This window comes from Juglans regia, chromosome 4, assembly GCF_001411555.2.
Source record: "Juglans regia cultivar Chandler chromosome 4, Walnut 2.0, whole genome shotgun sequence".
Taxonomy (NCBI): Eukaryota; Viridiplantae; Streptophyta; class Magnoliopsida; order Fagales; family Juglandaceae; genus Juglans; species Juglans regia.
Genome location: NC_049904.1, coordinates 29796180 through 29819468, shown reverse-complemented (window position 1 = coordinate 29819468; position 23289 = coordinate 29796180). Strand labels below are relative to the sequence as shown.

The following is a 23289-nucleotide window of genomic DNA, read 5'->3' as shown; positions in this document are numbered from 1 at the left end:
GTGCACCTGGTTCTAGCTTCAAACAAGAGATTGTTTTCGAGACATTGCCAGCGTTTTGTTTAATCTGTAAGTTGCAGGGGCATAATAAGACAACATGTAGAAACGAAAAAAAACAGTCGAGAAAATGGGAAAACAGGGAAGGAAAAAAATGGTATGATTTACCGTGAAGTGATAAGAACTCCGAATGTAGTTGGTGGAGGAAAAATAATAGAGGACCAGGGTGTAAGTGGAGACTAACAAAGTGGCGGAGCAAGGAGAGGAACTTTTAACAGAAAAGGAAGTGCAAAATGAGATAGGGAAAAATCTGGAAAGGGATGAAGGGGAGAACGAGATTTTTATGCAGGGGTTGGGCAGGTTGAATTCTCTAGTGAACAAGAAAAACATGACAGTTGGGGATATTGAAGAGCAGGATTTTGTCCCAGATAGTATGAAACAGGGAGATTGTGATTTGCAAAGTGGGGACCAAGAGAATGGAAATGATATCTGGATGGAGAATGTAGTTCTAATCGAAGATGTTCCTATGGATGAATGGGGGCAAGAAACTCATGCAGGCGAAACAGAGGAGCATCAATCCTTGTCTGATCAGGAAGAGGACAGGGTGAATGTGGTAATAGGAAGAGAAAAAGATTATCAATCTACGGAGGATCAGTGTGGTTCCAAGATTAAAAATGGCAAGAGTGGATTGGGAACTTTAAGAAGCACCAAACGGGTCATCACTCGTCCCTTAAAATTAAATCTATGATAAGTCCCATAATCTATCAGAGGTCTGGGCACTTCAAGAGGAAGGTTGAAGAAGATGGTAATGAAATTTAAACCCAAGGTAATTGCACTGGCAGAAACCTTTGTTGATGATAGTAGCATGAGAATTTTGATGAGGCATTTATGCTTGGAGAAGGGCAGCTCTAATCAATTGAAGGCTAGGAAGATTTGGCTATAGTGGGAAAATAATGTAGATGTTAACATTGTGTGCATGAGTGATCAGTTTATCACAGCCAAAGTGTTAGAGGGGAGTATGGTTTTTCTCATCACATTTGTTTACACCAATTGCTATTATGGACTACGAAGACAACTTTGGAGGGATTTAGAAAAGGATGGCCCAAATAATATTCCATGGATGATCTTAGGGAATTTTAATATAATAAAAAGTATTGAAGAACGGAAGAGGGCTTTCCTCATCCGAGGATAGCGATGGAGGAATTTAATGCTTGGATAAATGGTTGTGGAATGCTGGATATTAATTATCGAGGAAATAATCTTTCCTAGTGTAATGGGTAGGATGGTCTAGCTAGGAGTTGGGCTCATCTTGACAGAAGTTTTGTTAACACCAAGTTCTTAGAGTTGCTTCCTCAAACCTTGCTGGGGTACTTAGGGCGTAACACGTTGGACCATGCTCCGATGATTGTGTCGTGTGACCAAAGTTCTCAATGATATGGACCATCTCCTTTTCGATTTCAACAAATGTGGGTGGAACATAAGGATTTTCTTCCTTGTATTAAAAAGAGTTGGACCGAGGAAGGTTAGGGACATGGTTTGGACAATTTAGCTTTCAAAATGAAGCGCATGAAGTAGGTTTTTAGAACATGGAATAAGGAAGTTTTTGGTCGTGTCGAATTAATTATTAAAGAGCTAGAGTAGTGGATTGAGTCGCTTGAAGCTAACCTGTAGGATGGGTATGAGGCAGAGGTGGAGCAGGATCTTTTGATCTCTAAGATAGGACTTGTTAACTGGCAGAAAAGAGAGGAGAGCTTGTTTGCGCAAAAGGCTAGAATTAAATGGTTACGTGAAGGGGATAACAATACGAGGTTCTTCCATGCGGTATTGAAGAGAAAGTAGCAAAATCAAGTTGCCAAAATGACCAAACCAGATGGAACGTCGTTCGATACTCCTGAAGCCATTCATGAGGGTGCCGTCCAATTTTTCAAGAATTCCTGAGCCATAAAATTGAAGGTGAGCTACCAGAATTGAGCTCCATCATTGATTAAGTTATTACGGAAGAAGAGAATAAAAACATTTACAAGAGGCCGTTAATGAGAGAAATTCGGCAGGCATTTTTTAGCATCTCGGTGGAGAGTAGCCCGAGTCTAGATGGACTTGGATCGAGATTTTTCAAAGCATGTTGGGACATTGTTTAGGGTGATGTAGTGGACACCATTGCTGACTTTTTTGAAGGCAAACACCTACCAAGGTTCTACACGGCATCGTACGTTTATCCCTAAGGCACAACAGCCCGCATGATTTGATAAGTTTCGGCCAATAAGCCTATGTTCAGTGATATACAAAATATGCTCTAAGATTATTGTTGGTCAATTAACACATTTACTGCCGAGGGTGATCTCACAGGAGCAAGGTGCTTTTATTCACAATAGAAGCATTTTTTAAAATATTAGCCTTACGCAAGAAATGACCCAATCCATACACAAAAAGACGAATGGCAGAAATGTGTTGTTGAAAGTGGACATGTCCAAAGTGTATGATAGAGTAAATTGGAATTTTCTAATACATGTTTTGGCCTCTTTTGAGTTTGATGAGAAGGTATGTGAGCTGATCAAAAATTGTATTACGACACCGTGGTATTCCATCCTTCTAAATGGAACCATTAAGGGATTCTCCAAGGGAGAAAGGGGACTTCGACGGGGGATCCCCTCTCGCCATATTTATTTATCCTAATGAAGGAAGTCTTCACGAGAATGCTAAAGAAAAAAACTTGAGAGTGGAACAATTGGAGGCTACTCTCAAGCTAGAGGTACGCTTTTAATTTCACACTTATTATATGCGGATGACATGGTAATCTTTACTAATGGAGCCAAAAGGTCTATAAAAGTTTTGGTTAAAGTTCTGGAACTCTATGAGAAATGGTCGGGTCAACTAGTGAGCAGAGAGAAATCAGTAATAATTTTTTCGAAGCATATAAGGTCGACTAGGAGAAGAAGCATCCAACTATTAACGGGATTTGGAGATGGTTGTTTTCCTATGAAGTATTTGGGGGTGAACATAGTTGATGGAAGGCTTACTTTTAGCCATTTGGAGGGACAAATTAACAAAATACGTGAGAAGGTAAGTGGCTGGAAGACTATACTTTTATCGGCTGGAGGCAAACTAATTCTCTTGAAACATGTTCTTGTTGAAATCCCTGCCCAAGCAAGCAGTCCACAATGGCTGCTTGCTGCTCAACCCTTAGCGCCCAACTACCTATTGAATGCAACAATAAATGCATTCATACATATAGACGATATTGATCCTCGCCTATAAGTTGAAGTTCCATGCGAGAGCTTCAGATACACCTAAGAAGAAAAGAAAAGAGAAAGAGCTGAGAGAGCTCTGAGAGAAAAGAAGAGAGTTGAGTTGAGTTGAGTGTGATCCTCCTCCTCTATAATATTTTCTTGTGTTCCACTATTTATTAGTGAAGCTCTTTTCTGTGGATGTAGGCAGTTGCCGAACCACATTAAATTCTTGGTGTCACTGAGTGAGTGAGTGTACTCTTTTATTACTGCTTTTATCCCTTCCGCTGTGTTGATTTCTCCAACAAGTGGTATCAGAGCGTTTGTTGGAAGGAGTTTTTTTACAGAAAACTCGGTTTTAGTGCGTAGCTCAGTTTTCAAATTTGAGCATACCATTGTGTTCGTCTCATCGAGACAAGAAAAGCAGTGAAAACCAGAGGCCGAATGTAGGCTGCACGCACCCCCACGCGCCATCTGAAGATCAGAGAGTGAGACCCACTCTCGACACGCGTCACATGCGCCCAGGAGAGTATCGAGCTCGTGAATCCCACGCTCGTACACGCGCCGCACGCGCCAAAGAGAAGCCCCTGCGCGTGAAGTTCACGCGCCTGACGTGCCTCTGACTCCAGGAAGCGCGTGTGTTACACGCGCCTACGCGTTCCACACGCACCAGAGGAGTTTCTGCGCGTGACGTACACGCGCCTACGCCACGCACTGCAAGCGCGACAGAGTTCCTGTTTTGGTTAATTTGCTCATTCCTTGTGCTATCTAAGTCCGATTTTGACGAAACAAGACTCGTTTCCAACAAAAGCAGACGTTCCGAACACAACGGTGCTGTCCGTTTTGTGATATTCCACGTCGAAGATTCTGTACTTGCCATTTTGTATTTAGAATCAATCCATGGAGGATTCAGCATCAGGCGCCATGATAAAGCTGACTGCCTCAAACTACAGTCTTTGGAGACCTCGAATGGAGGATCTGTTGAACTGTAAAGATCTGTTTGAACCTTTGGAAGATGAAGGGCAAAAGTCAGATGAAGTTACGGATCAAGTGTGGAAAAAGATGCATAAGAAGACTATTGGTCAAATCAGGCAATGGATTGACCATAGTGTTTTTCACCACGTGGCCCAGGAGACGGATGCATATAACCTCTGGAAAAAGTTAGAGGATATATATCAGGCTAAGATTGCTCGAAACAAGGCCCTCTTGATGAGACGGCTTGTTAACTTGAAGTTGAAAAGCAATACCTCTATTGCCGAGCATACTAGCGAGTTTCAAAACCTAGTTAACCAGCTCGGGTCTGTCAACCTGAATCTTGGCGATGAAGAACAAGCCCTGCTACTTCTCAGTTCATTACTAGACAGTTGGGAGACGCTGGTGGTCTCCCTAAGTAACTCTACTCCATATGGCAAACTTACCATGACGATGGTTAAGGATGCCCTGTTTAATGAGGAGGCCAGACGTAAAGAGACAAGCATGAATCAAACTCATGTCCTTGTCACCGAGAGTAGAGAAATGCCTCAAGGTAATGATAGAGGGAGAAGTGGAGGCAGAAATAGAGGGAAGTCTCAACCACGTGGAAGGTCCAATAGTAGCAGGAACCAGCAGATGGGTAACATGAAGTGTTACTATTGTGGCAAAGAAGGCCACATGAGGAAACACTGCCGCAAGTGTTTAAGGGAGCAAGGTCAAAGCAGTAAGCTGAAGAAAGAAGATGGTGAAACCCTTGTCACTCTTTCTAGAGATGTGGCAATACTCTCCACCAGTGACGAGACGTGTCTGCACGTTGCAAGCCATGATGTTGAGTGGGTGGTAGACACAGCAGCATCATACCACACCACTTCCCACAGTGAATTTTTCACTACATACAAAGCATGAGACTTTGGTATGGTAAGGATGGGGAACGCCAGTTCCTCGAAGATCATGGGAGTTGGCGAAGTGCAGATAAAAACCAACGTTGGTTGCACCATGGTGTTGAAAGATGTTCGACATATTCCTGACCTTCGGCTCAACCTGATTTCTGGGACAGCCCTTGATCGACAGGGCTATGACAGCTACTTCAGCAAAAGCACTTGAAAGCTGTCACAAGATGCCATGGTTGTCGCCCGAGGACATATTTGCAGTACGTTGTACAAAACCCATGTGAAGATCGGTTCTGATAGCCTCAATGCAGTGGAAGAAGAGGCATCATCGAATATGTGACACAAGAGACTCGGACACATGGATGAGAAAAGGTTGGATACGCTTACGAAGAAGGCACTCGTCAAAATTGCCAAAGGAACAGCGTTAAATCCTTGTGAGTACTGTTTGTTTGGCAAACAATGCAGAGTCTCGTTTAAATCCTCTACGAAGAGAAGATCAGAGTTGTTGAGTCTGATACACTCTGATGTATGTGGTCCTATGGAAGAAAAGTTATTGGGAGGTAACAGATATTTCATGACATTCATTGATGATGCTTCATGAAAAGTCTGGGTATATGTTTTGAAGTCAAAGGATCAGGTCTTCGAGCACTTCAAGAATTTCCACACCCTAGTGGAAAGAGAGACGAGAAAGAAGTTGAAGTGCCTGCGAACGGACAATAGAGGAGAATATGTCTCCAAAAGGTTCGCTGCATACTGCGCTGATTGCGGTATTCGACATGAGAAGATGGTCTCATATACCCCTCAGCACAATGGTGTAGCCGAAAGAATGAACCGGACCATCATTGAAAGAAAAAGATGCATGCTCAGTATGGGTAAGTTACCAAAGCCATTCTAGGGTGAAGCTGTTCTAGCTGTCTGTTACCTGATCAACAGATCACCTTCTACACCACTGAAATTTGAAATTCCTGAGAAGGTTTGGTCTGGAAAAGATGTCTCTTACTCTCACCTGAGAGTGTTTGGCTGCAAAGCCTTTGCACACGTACCCAAGGAGCTGAGACAAAAGCTCGATATCAAGTCAACTCCATGTATCTTTGTTGGATATGGAGATGAAGAATTTGGATACAAGTTATGGGATCCAGTGACAAAGAGAATTGTCAGAAATAGGGACGTTGTGTTCCATGAAAACCAGAACATAGGAACTGAAGCTTCATCAAGAGAGCTTAGTTCTAATACTCCAAATCCTGCACCATTACAGTCCGCCACAGATAATGAGGATATGCAGGATCGAGATCCAGAAGTAGAAGAAGAAGCTCAGGGTGTCGAGCAGGGGGAGCAAGAATCCTCTCCACCAGCAGCTGGTGTACCACCACAAGGGTTAGATGGTGACGAACCTCCTTTGGTTGATGAACCAAGAAGATCGGCAAGAGGCCGCCTATTGATTCCGTCGAGGAGATATTCGGAATCAGACTATATTCTGCTTATTGATGAGGGGGAGCCAGAGAGCTTCCAGGAAGTTCAAACTCATACTTATAGAAGCCTATGGGTGCAGGCAATGGAAAAAGAGATGTTGTGGATGAAGCGTTTTCTCCAAGAACTAGGGGTTAGTCAAGAAGACTACAAGGTACATTGTGATAGTCAAAGTGCTCTAGACTTGAGCAAGAATTCAATGTACCACTCCCGCACCAAGCATATTGATATCCGCTATCATTGGATACGCGAAGCGATAGAACAACAGCTGTTGAAACTTGTGAAGATCCATACGAAAGAGAATCCAGCGGACATGCTGACGAAGATGGTTACAAGTGAGAAGCTTGAGCTATGCAGAGACATAGCTGGGATGGATAGCATATAGGTAAATGGGCATGGAGAGGGAGAATTGTTGAAATCCCTGCCCAAGCAAGCAGTCCACAATGGCTGCTTGCTACTCAACCCTCAACCCTCAGTGCCCAACTACCTATTGAATGCAACAATAAATGCATTCATACATATAGACGATACTGATCCTCGCCTATAAATTGAAGTTCCATGCGAGGGCTTCAGATACACCCAAGAAGAAAAGAAAAGAGAGAGAGCCGAGAGAGCTCTGAGAGAAAATAAGAGAGTTGAGTTGAGTGGAGTGTGATCCTCCTCCTCTATAATATTTTCTTGTGTTCCACTATTTATTAGTGAAGCTCTTTTCTGTGGATGTAGGCAGTTGCCGAACCACGTTAAATTCTTGGTGTCACTGAGTGAGTGAGTGTACTCTTTTATTACTGCTTTTATCCCTTCCGCTGTGTTGATTTCCCCAACAGTTCTATCTAGTTTTCCAATTTATCTTCTATCTGTCCTATAGGTTCTGAAGTCGGTCCTATGCACTATTAACCGAATACTTAGCAAAATATTTTTTGGGAATCAGATGGCTCTCCTAAAAAGAAATAGTGTGTTTGGAACAAAATTTGCAAGCCAATAAATGAAGGTGGATTAGACCTTCAGGACCTTGAGGAGGTTCAAAAATCATTACACATGAAGTTTGCATGGAAAATTCTTAAAGATAATTCTCTTTGGGCACAATTTTTCAGGAGAAAGTATGTGAAGGAAAAACATCTATCTCTTTTTGATAAAACAAAAGGAACTTGGTTTTGTAGAATGGTAATGAAGTAAATCCCGAATGTGTTGGAGCAAGCACAATGGAAAATACGTGAAGGTAATGTGTCATTGTGGCTCGACTCATGGGCTGGAGAAGGTCCCTTAGCAGATTCGTTAGAGATTATGGATTACCCTGGGCTAAAGGTTTGTGATTGTAAATTGGCTAATGAGTGGGACGTTCACCTCCTGGAGAGTTTGGTGGGAGTGGAAAAAACATAGGAGATCATTGAAGAACTTGGAAATCCACGAGAGGGGAAGGACCTGCTAATATGGACCCCTGCCATAGATGGGCAGTTCACGGCTTGTAATGCATGGGATTGTCTGCGAGTGAAGTATCTCGAGTCCCCTTGGTCGGCGTGGGTGTGGCATGAGTTTCTACCGAAGAAGATGTCGATTATGGTCTGGAAATCATGGAATAATAGCCTTAGTGTGGATGATAGATTGAGGAGGATTGGGATTACAGTGGTGTCTAAGTGCGATTGTTGTGCTGGAGGAGGCTATGAGGATATCAACCATGTCATCTATGCTGGAGAATTCGCCCAAAAGATATGGAGAAAATGTGCTCAATCCTTCGGCATCCTGTTTCGAGAGTGTAGCACATGGAAAGAAAACATGAAGTTGTGGTTTAGGCATGCATCCAAGTCCTCTCAAATGGGGGTAATTTTGGGAACTCTTCCAACCATTATAGCGTGGAAGCTATGGTCGAGGAGGTGTAGATTGCGCATGGAAGGACACACGGAAACGTTGGAAGAAGTATGGCATGTGGCTAGGTTCTGGTTAACAAGAATAATGAAAGAGTCTGCAAAATTTCAGAAGCTTGCAAATGGAGATATGGAAACGTTAAGGGCCCTGAATATTATAGTGCTTCCTGTTAAACCAAAAAAAATCCAAGTGATCAGATGGATGACGCCGCAGCAAGGAAAATTCAAGTTAAACATGGATGGATGTAGTTTGAATAACCCAGGGGATTCAGGTGCAGGCTCTGTGATGACCAAGGTAATGTAGTATTCACATTCTCTGTTAATTTTGGAATCGGTAGCAGCACTGCAGCAGAAATTAAAGCCATCCTACATGGGCTGAAGTTGTGTCAGGAACGAAGGATCAAAGGGGTGGTTGTTGAATCCGACTCTTTGATAGTGGTTCAGTGGGTTAGTAGTGATAAGTGTGGAGTGTGGTACCTTGAAGAATTATGGGAGGAAATCTTGAGATTTATTAGAGAATGAGAACACTCAATACAGCATGTATTTCGGGAAGGAAATGCCCATGCCGACTACTTGGCAAAATATGGTGCTTAGGGACACAACCGAGTTTGGCACAACACCTCGCAGCAACCTTTGAAACTCCGAGGACTTGTTCGAACGGATAAGCTAAGGAAATGCTTTTGTGGTAAGGGTGGAAATTCTCTGGGAGACTTTGTAAGAAAGTAGATGGCTTTTTGTGAGTATTTGATTTTGTCTCAAGAGTCTTGTATTCTGGATGTTCCTCCATCACAAGTGAGATTTCAATTCAATAAAGGGAAGTGCGGTCCTCATTTTTTTTAAAAAAAAAAATACACTATTTGTAATTTTGTACACGTTCCTGTTGCCATATGCTTCTAATTTTTTATGCTCACAGTTCGCTAAAGAGAAATTATTCCATAAAATGATGTAACATTAACTTTAATAACATGGGCAAGATTCACATGATTTTGATATATGCACGCGCAATTTGCTACCAAATTCAACAGATGATCGATGTAACGTACGTGAACTTTTTTTTTTTTTTTTTGAGAAGATGTAACGTGAACTTTAATCACATCCGTAAGGTACACTTTGGTTCGTTTTCATCGTGTTTGTAACGCAAAACGATTTATTAAAAAAGAATTATATGCACAGTTTTAGAATATAATTTACCTATTCTTTTTAGAAAGAAAAATTTTATTCATATTCTCACACACCACACTACATTTTTATTTTTTATTTTTTTCTCTTATCAAATGTATTATATATGGATGATGAATAGAAGAATTCAATAAGTTTAAGAAGAATAAAATTAATTTTTTTTTTAAATAATAAAAAAAAAGTATGTGTGTGATGTGTGGGGATGATGAGTAGCAAAATTTTTTAAAAAAATTTAGAAAAATTTAAGACATGCACACATAAAAAAAATTAACTTTTTCATGGTAGATCTCACAGCTTGTTTAAAAAAAAAAAAAATTACAGAATTTGAACACCCAAGATGATATTAATATTACTCTTAAAAAAAATAACCAAATGAAATGCATGCTCACTTTTAGCATAATGAAACATCAAAAAGTTCACAACAATACCTCCACCCTTGGGATGATCTTTGGGGCATCTTTAACCTCAAGATCAATAGCAAAATGTGTGTAAAATATATATATATATATATATATATATATTTTTTGTTTGTTTGCTATGATTCTTTTCACACCACAACGTTACCTACAGGAAGATTTCATGTGTTTAATATTTAAGGAAATAATTAAATGTTATTGTATACAGTACTAGATCTACCTACCAACCAACAAGTCGAAGGAAAAATAGAAATGTTCATTCTTCTCTTTAAAGGGTTCCTGGAACCTTCGTATCTTGCCAAATTATAGAAGTCCTTGACCCAAAATTTCCCTCATAATTTTCCAAAGATAAATATTAGTCTACAGCCGCCTAACACAATATCTTGTCAAACCTCCACCAAGAAACTCTCCCCCTGTAGATCCCTTGTAGATTGTTATCACTGCGTGAGGGAAGGGACTAGAATCACGTTCCACTCTGCTGGCGTTGAGGGCTGTCACCTTGAGTATCAGAAGTTTCCTTAATATAGATCAGCAGAAGAAAATAGAAGAGAGAGCCATGGTTTTAGCCTCCCAAAGTACTGAGCTACCATTGAATGAGAATGACTCGCAAGACATGGTTATATTCGATGTCCTAAACGAAGCCATGTCGCTCAATAGCTCCTATGTGCCCCAAAGACACCAAATGATGAATACGTCGAACAGCCTCGAGCCTGCCCGGAACATTGCCAAGAAACACTACAGGGGCGTGAGGCGTCGGCCGTGGGGGAAGTACGCGGCCGAGATTCGTGACTCGTCGCGAAATGGTGCGCGTATATGGCTAGGCACGTTCACGACCGCTGAAGAGGCTGCCTTGGCTTATGATCGGGCTGCTTTTAGGATGCGTGGCGCCAAGGCCCTTCTTAACTTTCCAGCCGAAGTGGTGGCTGCATCTGCCACCTTGCCAAGATTTCATCCGAATCCCGGCCGGGGAATCGGCTTAAATAGGCAAGATTCAGAGTCAAGTGGCAGCACTAGCTCGCATTCCATGGGAACTTCACGTATAGAATCTGAAAGTAGCTGTAGCACGGGCGGGGAGGCACAAGATCATATCCGGGTAGAGTACAACCCAGAAATATAATTATAGGTTTCTTAAAAAAAGATAGGATTTTGGTCATTTATGTTATAATGATAGAGTCGTGTGAAGGTTAGTTCTTGGTTTGCATGTCAGTTTTCTCGTTTTTTGTTGTCTTTTGACGAATCCTTGCTTGTGTATATGTCCAGTTACAGGGTTAATTTGTCTTCCCCTGTTGTTTTGCAGAGATAATAAATGCTCAAAATGTACTCTAAAAGTCATCTTTTATTGTTTAGCGTACTGTAATAGGAAGGCCGCAAGGCCACAGAAATGAAAATTGATCGTTAAAAAGAAGGAGGGGTTATGGAGTTAGTCTAGTATAAAGTTTGCTTAGCAATAAGAATCAAATTTCCAATCCCATTTCGACCCGAAGTGCCTTTCATATGGTTGAAAGCAACGATGGTTTTGTGTGGTTCTTAAACAAACCTTGGCAGCGATATTAAATCAAACAAATTCTGACCAGAACTCGTAGAGACGTGTGCGTACAACAAATAAAACACTCTTCTTTGGGAGGCTGCAGGTCTATAACATTGATTTACAAGTCAATTGGCGTAAACAACACCGTGCATTAGGCTAGCTTAAACATATACATCAATCATGGCGAAATTATGCCACATCAGCTTATACAGAAGTATTAGTATTTTGATACCAAAAAAATATATACGAGCAACTTGTGAAACACATCTAGAAAACTCTTCTCTGCCACGTGAAGAATCATAAACCTGTGGTTGTCAAATGGTACTATAATTACCTTGTATTACGTACCTCCATGTCATGTACTAGGTTATCTCGCGTGGTTTTAATGTTTTATTAAGACATGGTTTCTAGAAGTAAATTTTTATATCTAACTTCAACTTGAACTTATCTTTTGTTAATTTAAATATCTAAGAATTATTATGTTATGAAAAACACATGAATTCCCTCATCCTATGGGAATGAAAGAATATACATGCACTATACTCGTCAAGTGGTCAAACGATTTGGTTGGTGGGTAAACCAAAAACCTATCCATTAGGAATCATTCTCTAGATTCTAGAAAGTCCCTATAGAAGGGCGGCTAAATTCAATCATGTATTTTTCTTTCTGCTTTATATTAATATTTTTACTAATTAAAGTCACTTTTTACATAGAGGCACAAGACCCTTTGAAGATTTCCTTTTGTCTATATTTGAAGAGTTGGTAATATGTGTGTGTGTGTGTATTTAGCGTAATATCCCGAGTGATTATGAAAGTGAAAGCGGATCCGTTCATGTCCTTTTCCTTCTGGTCAAAATTCTTCCCTTTTGTTCTTGGTATTGGGTTCACATAATTTATAAAGCATGGCAATGTTTAAAGATTTTCATTCCAGTATCTGGTAATGGGATGATATGGGCTGCTTGATTTTTCATTTTTGGAGCTAAAATATCATTAGGACTTTCAAGATTGCAGATTGCTGATCAAATAGGACTAGGAATCTTGCCATTGCTATTAGAGAGATCACCAAGATCTGCAGGCAAAGTGCTTGTATTGAATCCTCAATCCACTCAAGAAACTCACTCCCAAAAATAATGAATCTTTCTGATGTTTCCTTGATTGGGTAAAAAGCTGAAGTAAAACGCAACTAATGTCATTTGTTGCATTTCGGCATTGCCTTCTTCTTCTTCTTCTTCAGATAGAATAACCAACCAAGAGTCATTTGTTGGCTCTTTACAACGTGAAAACCAGAGATGTTGAGCTGCTTAGCAATTGTGCATCCAAATGGAAGCATGACATACGGTATTTTTGAGATTTTAAATGGAAGGTAGAATGGAATCAGGTTCGAACTTCATCTCCTCTGTTATTATATATACCACGTTAAATGAACATTTATCGCAAAAATTTAGGCTAATCAAAATAATAAAATCACTCATTTAATTATAATTTAGTATGTTCTTCCACAGATATCTCTGCTGCAGAAAATTATGTTTGGACCAAATTGAAAAACATTTTAATTTAAAAGTTGGGTCATGTAATGCATTTACATGCATTAAACCCCTCGTTCTGTTCTGCTCGACAATGCTAGTCTATGAACAACAATAATTTAGTAGATGGATCCCTAAGTACAGATAATCCAGACCATCTAATTCCCTATTTGTAAATTCCACACTGCCAAGAATGTCATCTAGATGCATATACATGCGTTCTACAAACATATCAGTAACTCGGATTAATCTTTCCGTTCTCCTAGCATTGTCTGTGTGTATCTCATCCATCATTTTGTCAAAAATAAGAGAGCAAACTGTCCAAGTAATCACTCCCAAGGTCCTGAAACTCAAGAACACCAAATTGATTCCCAGGTATCTTTTCCATGCTCGTTGTTTTCTTCAACGAGGGTTGTTCAATCATCATGTCAATATCTTCTTCCCACTCCCTCAATGCCCTCTTTCGAGGATTGCAGACTTTCTCAGTATTGCACCCGAGAAAGGTGCAATCTGGGTTCTCTCCTTGATTCGTTAAGGAAGGACAGTTCACATCATTTCCAGAGTTATCAAGTCCTAAAGCCTTGGCAACCGTCTCAAGTGGGAAGTTAAGAAATGCCTTGCGCCCTCTAATTCTCAAAGCCGCCTTGTCATAGGCCAAAGCTGCTTCTTCTGCAGTGTCAAAAGTCCCAAGCCAAAGTCGAGCTCCTTTTCTTGAAGAGTCTCTAATCTCCGCAGCATACTTCCCCCAGGGCCTCCTCCTCACTCCCCGATAGTGGCGTGCAACCACTTTTTCTGCTCTGGCATTAGTCTTCTGTAAGCACGAACTCGCGGCACCATTGCTCTGTAAATTCTCGTTACAGGATAGTTCTATATCGCTTGCAGGGATAACACCATGGAGGAGCTCTTCCCAGGTCTCGGCTCCCATTGATATCCATCTTCCTAGACTCGGTAGCCGTTGTAGATTAGTTTCCATCGAGCCATCTTTACCACCAAAACAAGGTAGTTCTTCCCAGGATCTGGACATTTCTGCTGTATATAATCTTGTTCCCCCACACGCTCCATCCCCACCAATAAAGCTCGCCCACACGTTCTCTAGAATTCCTGCGGATGCTGGAGGGTCTTCACCAATCTTAGCCATATTTCCAACTACAAGCTTTGACTCCAAAACCCACATAGAAGTGGAGATCAAGAGGCGGGAGGGGATCAGTTTCGGGACAGAGAAATATAAAGTGTTAGAGCACTACGCGTGATCTGAACAGCTCATATTTCATCAACCGGAACCAAGTTGGAAACTTGAGGTTTCATCCACTGACAGCGAAAATCAAGGAGGATAATAGGATTTGAAAGCTGAGAAAATAGTGATCAGGTTGAATATTATATGTTGACATTTGTGGTTGTTGTAATCATTCATGAATGGGCTTAATCTATGTAGATTCTATGCACTTTGCATTATTGAGTGGAAAACCTTCCTACAATTCATGATCATTTACATAAGCAACAGAGAAGCAGAAGAATATAAAGCTGGCTAGAGTTTTATTTATATTTTTATATTTGCCTTTGCCTTGTCACCCATATATTTTGGCATGTTTGTATCAATCCTCAATTTTCATTGTTCTTCCCTACATTGCAGGTCCACCTGTATACAGCTTAGAGGGAAGAAAAAAAAGGGTCTTAACTGTATACAATTTCAACAACCTGTTATAAATATTAATTGCAGGGTCAGATTGTATGGCTTCAGGTTTTTCAAGGGATTATAAGTATAGATAATAAAAGTATCCGTGCAAACCACATTGACCAGTTCTTGATAATGCTTGAGTGATTCTGAAAATAGAGTGGAAAGAAGAGGCTAGGCATGAGTAAACAGTACTTGTTTCTTTGGAAACACAATTTTCTAGCAATGGCCTTTTGTCCTTTAAAATCCTTGTTTCAATGGAGAACCCAATTTTCAATCCACCCTTTTCAGACATCCCTTAATCCTCTCCTATCTGAAACCACATGCACTCAAAGATATCTGACTTGTAAGATAACTTTTTTATCTTACATGTTGATCCTAGTCATCTTTTGAAAATAAACATTTCCAAGCAAGGCGGATTGAATGAAAGAATAAAATAGTTCTATTATTTATAAGTCAGCGTATAAAAACATTACTTAATTATATATAAAACCCATTACAGATATTAAAAACAAAAATCAAATACATCTATTTTTTCAATTAACTGACGTGACAAGCTTTCAAGAATTAGACTTTTTTATTAAAAAAAAAAGGACGGTACCTAAAATTTATTGATAATTCTCACTTATGGCGAAAAAAAATCGTAATTACAGACAGACACCTAGAAATTACAAATAATCATAAAAGACCAAAACTCAGGCATTCATTAAAATAAAGCAACAATAGACTTGTAAATAGGTTTTTTCAAAATATAAGCCCAGAGAGAGTTTTAAATTTTAATGTGCTTAACATCAAAGAAAGGGATCATACAATAGACATATAACATATATATATATATATATGAATATGTGGTCACTGTGATATGAATTCAATGTATAAGAGAGAAGAAATTAAACTGCGGGGGCATTAGACATTTTCGTGTGAGCGTAATACGGAATGTCTATGGTGGAATTACGGCAGGAGGCCGGTCTGACTTCGATCCTTTTTTTTTTTTTTAACGTTCCCTTCGCATCTACAAAAATTTTACAAAACAAAATTTATAAAATAATATGGCTTAATATAATACACTAAAATTATAAAATATATTTTATATATCACCTAAATCATAACAAATTATAAAGTTCCGTTTTGTAAGATCTTTACGTAGACTTACAATCACGTTGGTTGCATTATAATTACGTAACTTGATAATTTATATATATTATTATAAATTTCATGGCCCAGAACATGATCGAATCCATCGCAACCGTAGAATCCTTAATTGCTGATGATGACATCGATTATCGGACGAAAAGTACCCTTGAAGAGGTTGTAGTATGTCTTTTCAGTAGGATGTATTGAGTCCCAAAATACATACTTAGAAGCATCACTGCATACGTAAGACGTCGGATTACATAAAATTGATGATTCCAGATATCCTGTCCCACAGCATCCCACATTAGTCTCAACAAAGCCTACAAAACAAATTAAAAGCGTAAATGATTACATGAGTAAGTACTCGTGATTTTCCCAAAATTCCTAGAAAAAAATGTTTATGTATATATATATATATATATATATATATATATACATACACATACATAGATTTAGATCAATAGCATTTCTCACATTAATTAAATTGACTGGTATATACGGAACTGTATATGACTTACCAAAACTTTCATGCTCTTCAATCATGCGGATCAAAGGTCCATATATGTCAAGGTAAAAGATCCTAGCGCCATGACTTGCTAAACTTAGTTGCATGAAATTCAAATCATTTTGAAGTAATCGATTGTAATCTCTTGCCACTGAGGAATACTGTTCTAGACAACCTCGTTGGAGATGATCAATAACAGTAGTAGTGCTGGAAAAAAGAGTGATGACTGTCGGCAAACAGCCCATTGGAGGTAGCCCAGCCACCAATATATTTCGCGCCCCTTCCTCCCACAAACCCTACAAATAGAAAAGCCCAAAAAAATATTCACAAAAATGTGTTTAATTAATATTTATTTTAGAGCATATTAATTCATGTTTAATTATAAATATATAATAAAAAAAACTGCTATACGTATAAAGAGATTATATAAAAATAAATTCATAAATTAATATGATTTCATGTGATCCGTTAGATCTATTTTATTAAAAATAACTTTACAATCTGACGTACTTTATTAAATTACGTCAGTTTGTAAATTTACATTTATGTAATATTCTTTTTATGACTAAACTATTTTTCTATAATAAAACCCAACCTGAATCAACTCTTTACACTGTTGAAGTAAGAATTGCTGGTAACTCGAGACGGTATAGCTCTTTCTTCTGGTTGGTAGAGCAAAATAGTTGACTACGAAGTCGTTTGTACCGGCACTGACGACGAACAATGCATTCTTGATGTGCGCTTTGGTTCTTTGCTTTCCTGTAGAGGACTCCAGCCTTTTCTTGTAGTCCCTGAAATATTCCAGTTGCTTTGATATTGGAATTACATTCTGAAACACAAAGTATACCCACTGATCATCAAATGAATTAATTCAATTTCCACATAATTAGCATATAACATGCAGAATATATACAATATTATTACACAAGAACAAAATTTAAAGTTGCGGAAAAAGTTAAAACACCAATTCTATAATAGGAATTGATTTGTACAATCCTAAAATATACAAAGTACTCTTGTGATGAATCTAGAACTTATATAAAAATTATAGGTCCCACTATTTTAAATAAAATACGTAAAATTTGTACATTTTAAGAATTTATCTAATATTATTTTTTTAATATAATTATGATGACTAGAAATTGAGTTTGACTAAAAATTAACTAGAAAGTAAGTGAATCATTCTCACGATCAATCTATGGGATCATGGAAGAGAGAATTATATATATATATGTATATATATATATAAGTTATAGAAAAATGTTTTTTCCTTTTGACAAATGTAAAAGGGATTTTAACCTTGACAAATAACTCTCTTACACATGCCAACTTTAACCTTGACAAATTGCTCATCTTATAATTGGATTCTCCAAATAACAGTGGAATTATTCAAAAAATTTATTTACAGTCATTTTTCATATTGTTTTGTACATTCTACTGTGATTAATTGTATATTAAGAAAATTGATACAAATAATTACATTAATAAAATATACAAAAATGACAGTTCACAACTTGGATCGCTTTCATTTAATGAAAGCTACAGACAAATATACAACTTGGATCGCTTTCATTTAATGAAAGCTACAGACAAATATACATAGAGATAGGTATAGACGAAATATACATAGAGATGAGTGAAAAAGATATGTCATGCCATGCATTAATATCGATCAGTACTGAAAAAACCCAGAAGACAGTGATGGCATTAAAAGTGTTATCAAATTCACTTTATATTTTGTGCTCCGATGTGTGTACGATCCACATAATATTTTCCTTAGTTTTCTATGGAGAGAGAGAGAGAGAGAGAGAGAGAGAGAGAGAGAGAGAGAGAGTTGCTCAATTACACCCAGCGTTGGTGTAAGTGGATCATATCCAGTTCCGGCTGAGGCAAAACTGACTCCTGTCATCAGCTCCCTCATGCTAAGAGTTGGGTCCAGGTATGGTGGTACATCCTCCTTTATACCAACATAGGAAGCTGTACCAGATCGATACATTAACCCACAGTAAATCAGTCACATGATTAATTCATTTCATGTTCATAAACAACACTTTTTATCCGACTAAGGCAAATAAAAATGAAAAAATATAAATAAATAAATAAAAAAGCAAGAAGAAACAGTGAAGAAAGGAAAAAAGTTTATAAATATCCTTCAAATTAAGATATATATATATATATATGTATGTATGTATATATCCTTCGAAGCTGGTTGACCTATTGAAACTTACCAATGAAGTCGGTGCAGAGCCGGCCATCAGTGAACCTTCCAGTGGGTATTTGGTTCGGAAACTCTCTCCCATATGGCTGAAAATTGCTTTTGAAAGCGGTGCTTACAAAGTTATTGTTTCCGGAATCCACAGTAGAGTCTCCAAACACCAACAAGGCTGAAATATTCTTGTTCAAAGTCCCTTGCTTTGATAGACCTCGAGCATTAATGGAAATGATGCCTGAAAAATGGATCAGAAAGGAGAGAAGAACAAGAGGTAAAGGAAGTTTATGTTTAAAGGAGCCTTCCATATTTTTCTGAAAGCTGTAATGCTGCTGCAGCTGCTGAATGAAACTGAAACTGGATATGGGAACTCTTCAAATATTTGATGCAGAAGAGTCATATATATAGTTGGAGTTTTCATGACCGAAATGCCCCCAGTCGGGCCTGGAGATGTAACTTCGAAGATTCATTAGTTCCATATTCTTATTGGTCGCTGTGGTTTGGGAACCAAACCTTTGCTGCCTTAATATTCTCAACTGTCCCTACCAAGTGTCAAGTTATAATGAACACACGTTTCATGGGGTTCAGGGAAAATAGTACAAACATGAAATATGGGTAAATTATTAAATGCTGAGGGAAAAATAATGATCGAGGCCTACTCTTGAGATGGGATAAAAAATTTATAAATAATAGTAAAAAATTTAAATTTCTGTAAACGAATCGATTCAAGTTAAGTCGAATTTGAACAAAAATACTCGAGTTCGATTAACATATTTGCTCATTCGAATTCAGCTCGAATTCGAATATTCTTGTTTAAACTCGATTCGTTAACCATTAATATTGATTGAATTCGACTCGAACTTGATTAAAAATAAACAAATTCGAGTTCAAGTAGCTCGAACTCGAACTTAATTTTTTATTTTGAAATTTTTAAATCTTATCTTTTGATTAATAAAAAAAATTTAATTTTATAAATAAAATAAAAATAAAAATAAAACAATTTAACCCTTCAACCAAATAATTTTGATTCGAAATTCTTATGGTATAATTTTTTTTATAAAAATAACTTATAGTTATAAATTAAAAGAATAATACACAAGATAAATGTAATAAACTAAATTATTTAACACATATAAATAATATAATAATCAAGAGTTGTACGTAGTTGTATGATATATTATTATACAAATTACCCTATACACATTTTGGAAACATAACATATATATATATATATATATTAAATAAGGTAAACTATAAATAAATTAATAATATATAATTAAGTATATAAAATATAACTAACATGCAATATATATAACACATACATATATAAAACATATACGAATTTCAAAACTAGCTCAAATGAATCAAATCGAACTTATACGAATTTTGTTCATAAGTCTAAATCGAATCGAGCCAAGTTTATATAAATTTTGTTCGTTTAATATTCGAACTTATATTAATGCTTAGGAACCTCTCTTTTATTAAATGAACTGAGTTCAAATCAAGTATACACGAGCCAAACTCGAGCTATTCACGAGCTGCTACGTTAATTTGCAACCGATTCATAACACACTGTTTCCGGTTTATTTTTTTAAGGACAAAAGTACTGCATACTACCTACAACATCGCTCTAAATACGCCATTACAATCACAAAATTCATGTAAAGATGGAGCCATAAGAAAAATCAAACGTGCCCACACCTATCTACTTTTTAGCATATCAAAATAAATATTAATTACAGTTGGGAATATTTGTAGAGGAACAACATGAGAACTCGCAAAAAGTTTCTTTGATATGAGTAAGCGAGAGGAAATCAACATTGTATTTCGGCAATAAGAAGGCAATCACTATGGAAGATGTGGCAGGAACTACAAAAATCGTTATCTATGGGTGTCCCTAAGAAGTTTCTCACAAGCTTCTATTATTTTATCCTCAATAGGACTGCATATAATAGAGGTGCGAACAAAACATGTGAGGGATATCGATTACACGTACACTTTGTTGGAACCATTGATCATATACTTCATCAATTGGATCAACAGATATTGCACAGTACTCTCGAAACGCATCAAAACAATTAAAACTTTGTTATCATTTTTCATAAATGAGATTATACGCGGCCAGCTTGTACATACGTGTTTCATAGCAAGTTTAAAATAAAAGAATACCTTCAAACCGGTCGGGCTAACCAAATCCAAATAACAGCCCCCAATAATAGCCATCCACGTAAGGACTCCAAGATACATATCCTGCACCCATCCTACAGAAGACCAAAAACTCAACATAAAGCAGAAGTCCATCATCTTCCAAATTGAACAGACCCAAAGACAAGCCCCTTCGTCCTCCTTCCTTCGTCCCGTCCCCTTTCTTTTATCATCCACCCTTCGACAGACTGATTGATTTCCTGCCAAGCCAAGGGTCTCAGGGTTGCGTTTGGATGTTGAACTGAGTTGACTTGAGTTGATAAATTATTGTTAGAATATTATTTTTTAATATTATTATTATTTTAGAATTTGAAAAAATTGAATTATTTATTATATTTTGTATTGAAATTTAAAAAAATTGTAATGATAAGTTGAGAGAAGTTGAGGAACCAAACGAACCTGTCTTAAACATTGGTCTTCCACCTTTCCTCCCGTCCCTATTTGTCTTCCTGTTGACGGACTGATTTCGTGCATTCCCAAGGGTCTTGAAGTATACCTTGTCGAGCCGCGAGGGGCTGTTTCCTGCCAAGCCGTGAGGGGTTGTTTCCTGCCGAGCCACGACGGATGGAGATCAACCCACTGAGCCACGATGGATTGATTTCGCGACCCCCAATCACCCATCCCAAACCCAGGGCCTTCAACAACGGACTCATTTCGCTAGCCCTCCTCGTCGTTCGCCCTCACACTACATTCTTTTTTGTTATGATTTTCTCATCAGAGTTCTATGATTTTTTTTGCCATTAACTTCATCTTGATTATGGCACCAAGTGTCGTTCTTTATGGTTTTGTCAGTGCCTTGTTTTTTTTCCATTAACTTCATCCGTATTAAGTTTAGCAGTAGGTGATGAATTGTCGTTCTGTATGGGTGATGAATTTTAAGTTTAGCAGTGCCTTGTTTTGATTATGGCACCAAGTGTTCCATGGAATACTTCACAGAAAACCAACCTATAAAATGCAAGGTTTTTTTTTTTTTTTTTTCCTTTTTTGTATTTTTGCCATGTACAAGGTGATGATGTTCTATTATGCATTAATAGACTTTTGAAGTTGATTATGATAGGATTTGTGATGATATTCTTTTTGACATGTTGATTGGAGTCTATTTCTATGTTCTTATATGGTCTTGTATATGGTAAAGATATATAGGGTATTGAAGCTGTGGATTGGTTAGATTGATAGTAGGTGATTGGTCTAATTCAAAGAACGAAAGTGGGTCTGATTCAGTTTTCGAAAATCAAGTGGATGAGCTACTGAAACAGCGAGATAATATTTATTTGTCATTCTCTGTAGCCAGGGTAGCCAATAGTAGCTTGAGTAGCAAATTTGTTGGTGAAGATTCAAAGCCAGAGAGTCCTAGGGAAGATGGAAGCTGATCATATAGAAAATTTGTTGGTTGAGAAGGTGTTTGGCCTATTTAGTTTTATTTAGAAATGGTCCATCCTTGCATTTAGATTTTGGTCCTCTAGGTTTTGAATGAGAAGCTCATATTTGTATTAATATCGTAGTATCCATGATGCCATCGAGGGAGGTACTTGTCCTCCAAGTTCATCTAGCATCCGGAAGGACCTGAGCATATAAGTTTCAAGATAGGGTATTGACGCTATGGATGGGTTAGATTGATAGTGGGTCTCATATTGATTGTGTATGATATCAGTTTAAAGGGAACATTTGGAACATTTGCATTATTTTAGTTTTTGACTTTTCTCTAGTTGTCTTTCTTCCTAATTTTCCAGCAAATGGAAAGTTTGGGTTCTTATGGCGGTTCAAGTTCGTGGACTTTAAGAGGGAAGCAAGTTTGGACAAGCTACTTTACTACTATGGCATTCCTTCAAAGCTCCAAATCTTTGGAAAGGGTAATAGTTTTGACAGAAGATTTTACAACTGTCCAAACTATAAGATCAATAAATAATGTGATTTTTTTAAATGGATTAATTTTGAAAGTGAATAAAACTTAAGCTGCAAGATAACGTTGGAGTTAGCTCAACAAATGAATGAGAGGTTACTTCATAAACATCAGTTGATCGAAGAAGTCAAATATAAAACAATTGAGAATAAGTATAAAGGAAGCTTGAAAGCGTTGTTGATATCGTGGTTGTTTTTTATTGCAATGTTTGATATAATTCTTATATATCCCAAAAATATTAGTGTATGTCGGGTAGTGCTTCGACTCATGTAAGCTATTTTCTGTTTCACGTTATGTTTGGCTAACACTACTTGAGAATCGTATTCAAGCTAGCCAGTTCTACCATGCATGATTTTTAATTTTTTCCTTTTTAAAAAAGAAACTAGTAAGAACGGAAATGCTTCCAAGTATTCAATGGTTTTTTTTTTCCATAAATCATACCCAACCTAAAAATATATAAAGGAGGAAAATGACTCTCAGGTCTTTTTGCACGCTTAATACACACAAACTCAATGGCTCAAAAACAAAAAATCAAACGAAAGATCTAACTTCTTTTTTCCTGCATATCTCAGTTATTTTTTTTGTTGCATATCATACAATTTTTATCCCATA

General features: G+C 37.8%; 3 protein-coding genes across 4 annotated transcripts; 1 reads left to right on the top strand and 2 right to left on the bottom strand.

Moving 5' to 3' along the window:
- The first annotated feature begins 10296 nt into the window (after positions 1-10296).
- Positions 10297-11403, top strand: LOC109000931 (pathogenesis-related genes transcriptional activator PTI5-like). The gene has a single exon (XM_018977998.2). The coding sequence runs from the start codon at positions 10558-10560 to the stop codon at positions 11116-11118; it is 561 nt and encodes a 186-aa protein (XP_018833543.1). The 5' UTR covers positions 10297-10557; the 3' UTR covers positions 11119-11403.
- Positions 11404-13134: 1731 nt separating this feature from the next.
- On the bottom strand, positions 13135-14190 carry LOC109000925 (ethylene-response factor C3-like). Its single transcript, XM_018977989.2, has one exon. It carries the CDS (start codon positions 14188-14190, stop codon positions 13351-13353), a length of 840 nt encoding a protein of 279 aa, XP_018833534.2. The 3' UTR covers positions 13135-13350.
- A 1638-nt stretch (positions 14191-15828) lies between these two features.
- LOC109000926 (GDSL esterase/lipase At5g45960) lies at positions 15829-18927 on the bottom strand. 2 transcript variants are annotated; one of them, XM_018977990.2, is made up of 5 exons: positions 18592-18927; positions 18210-18340; positions 16959-17192; positions 16377-16659; positions 15829-16178 (listed from the first exon to the last, which is right to left on the bottom strand). In XM_018977990.2, exons 1-5 carry the CDS (start codon positions 18878-18880, stop codon positions 15982-15984), a joined length of 1134 nt encoding a protein of 377 aa, XP_018833535.2. In that variant the 5' UTR covers positions 18881-18927; the 3' UTR covers positions 15829-15981. The 2 variants fall into 2 exon arrangements, with proteins under 2 accessions (XP_018833535.2, XP_018833536.2); XM_018977991.2 differs by having other exon boundaries at positions 15829-16142.
- Between the last annotated feature and the right edge of the window lie 4362 nt (positions 18928-23289).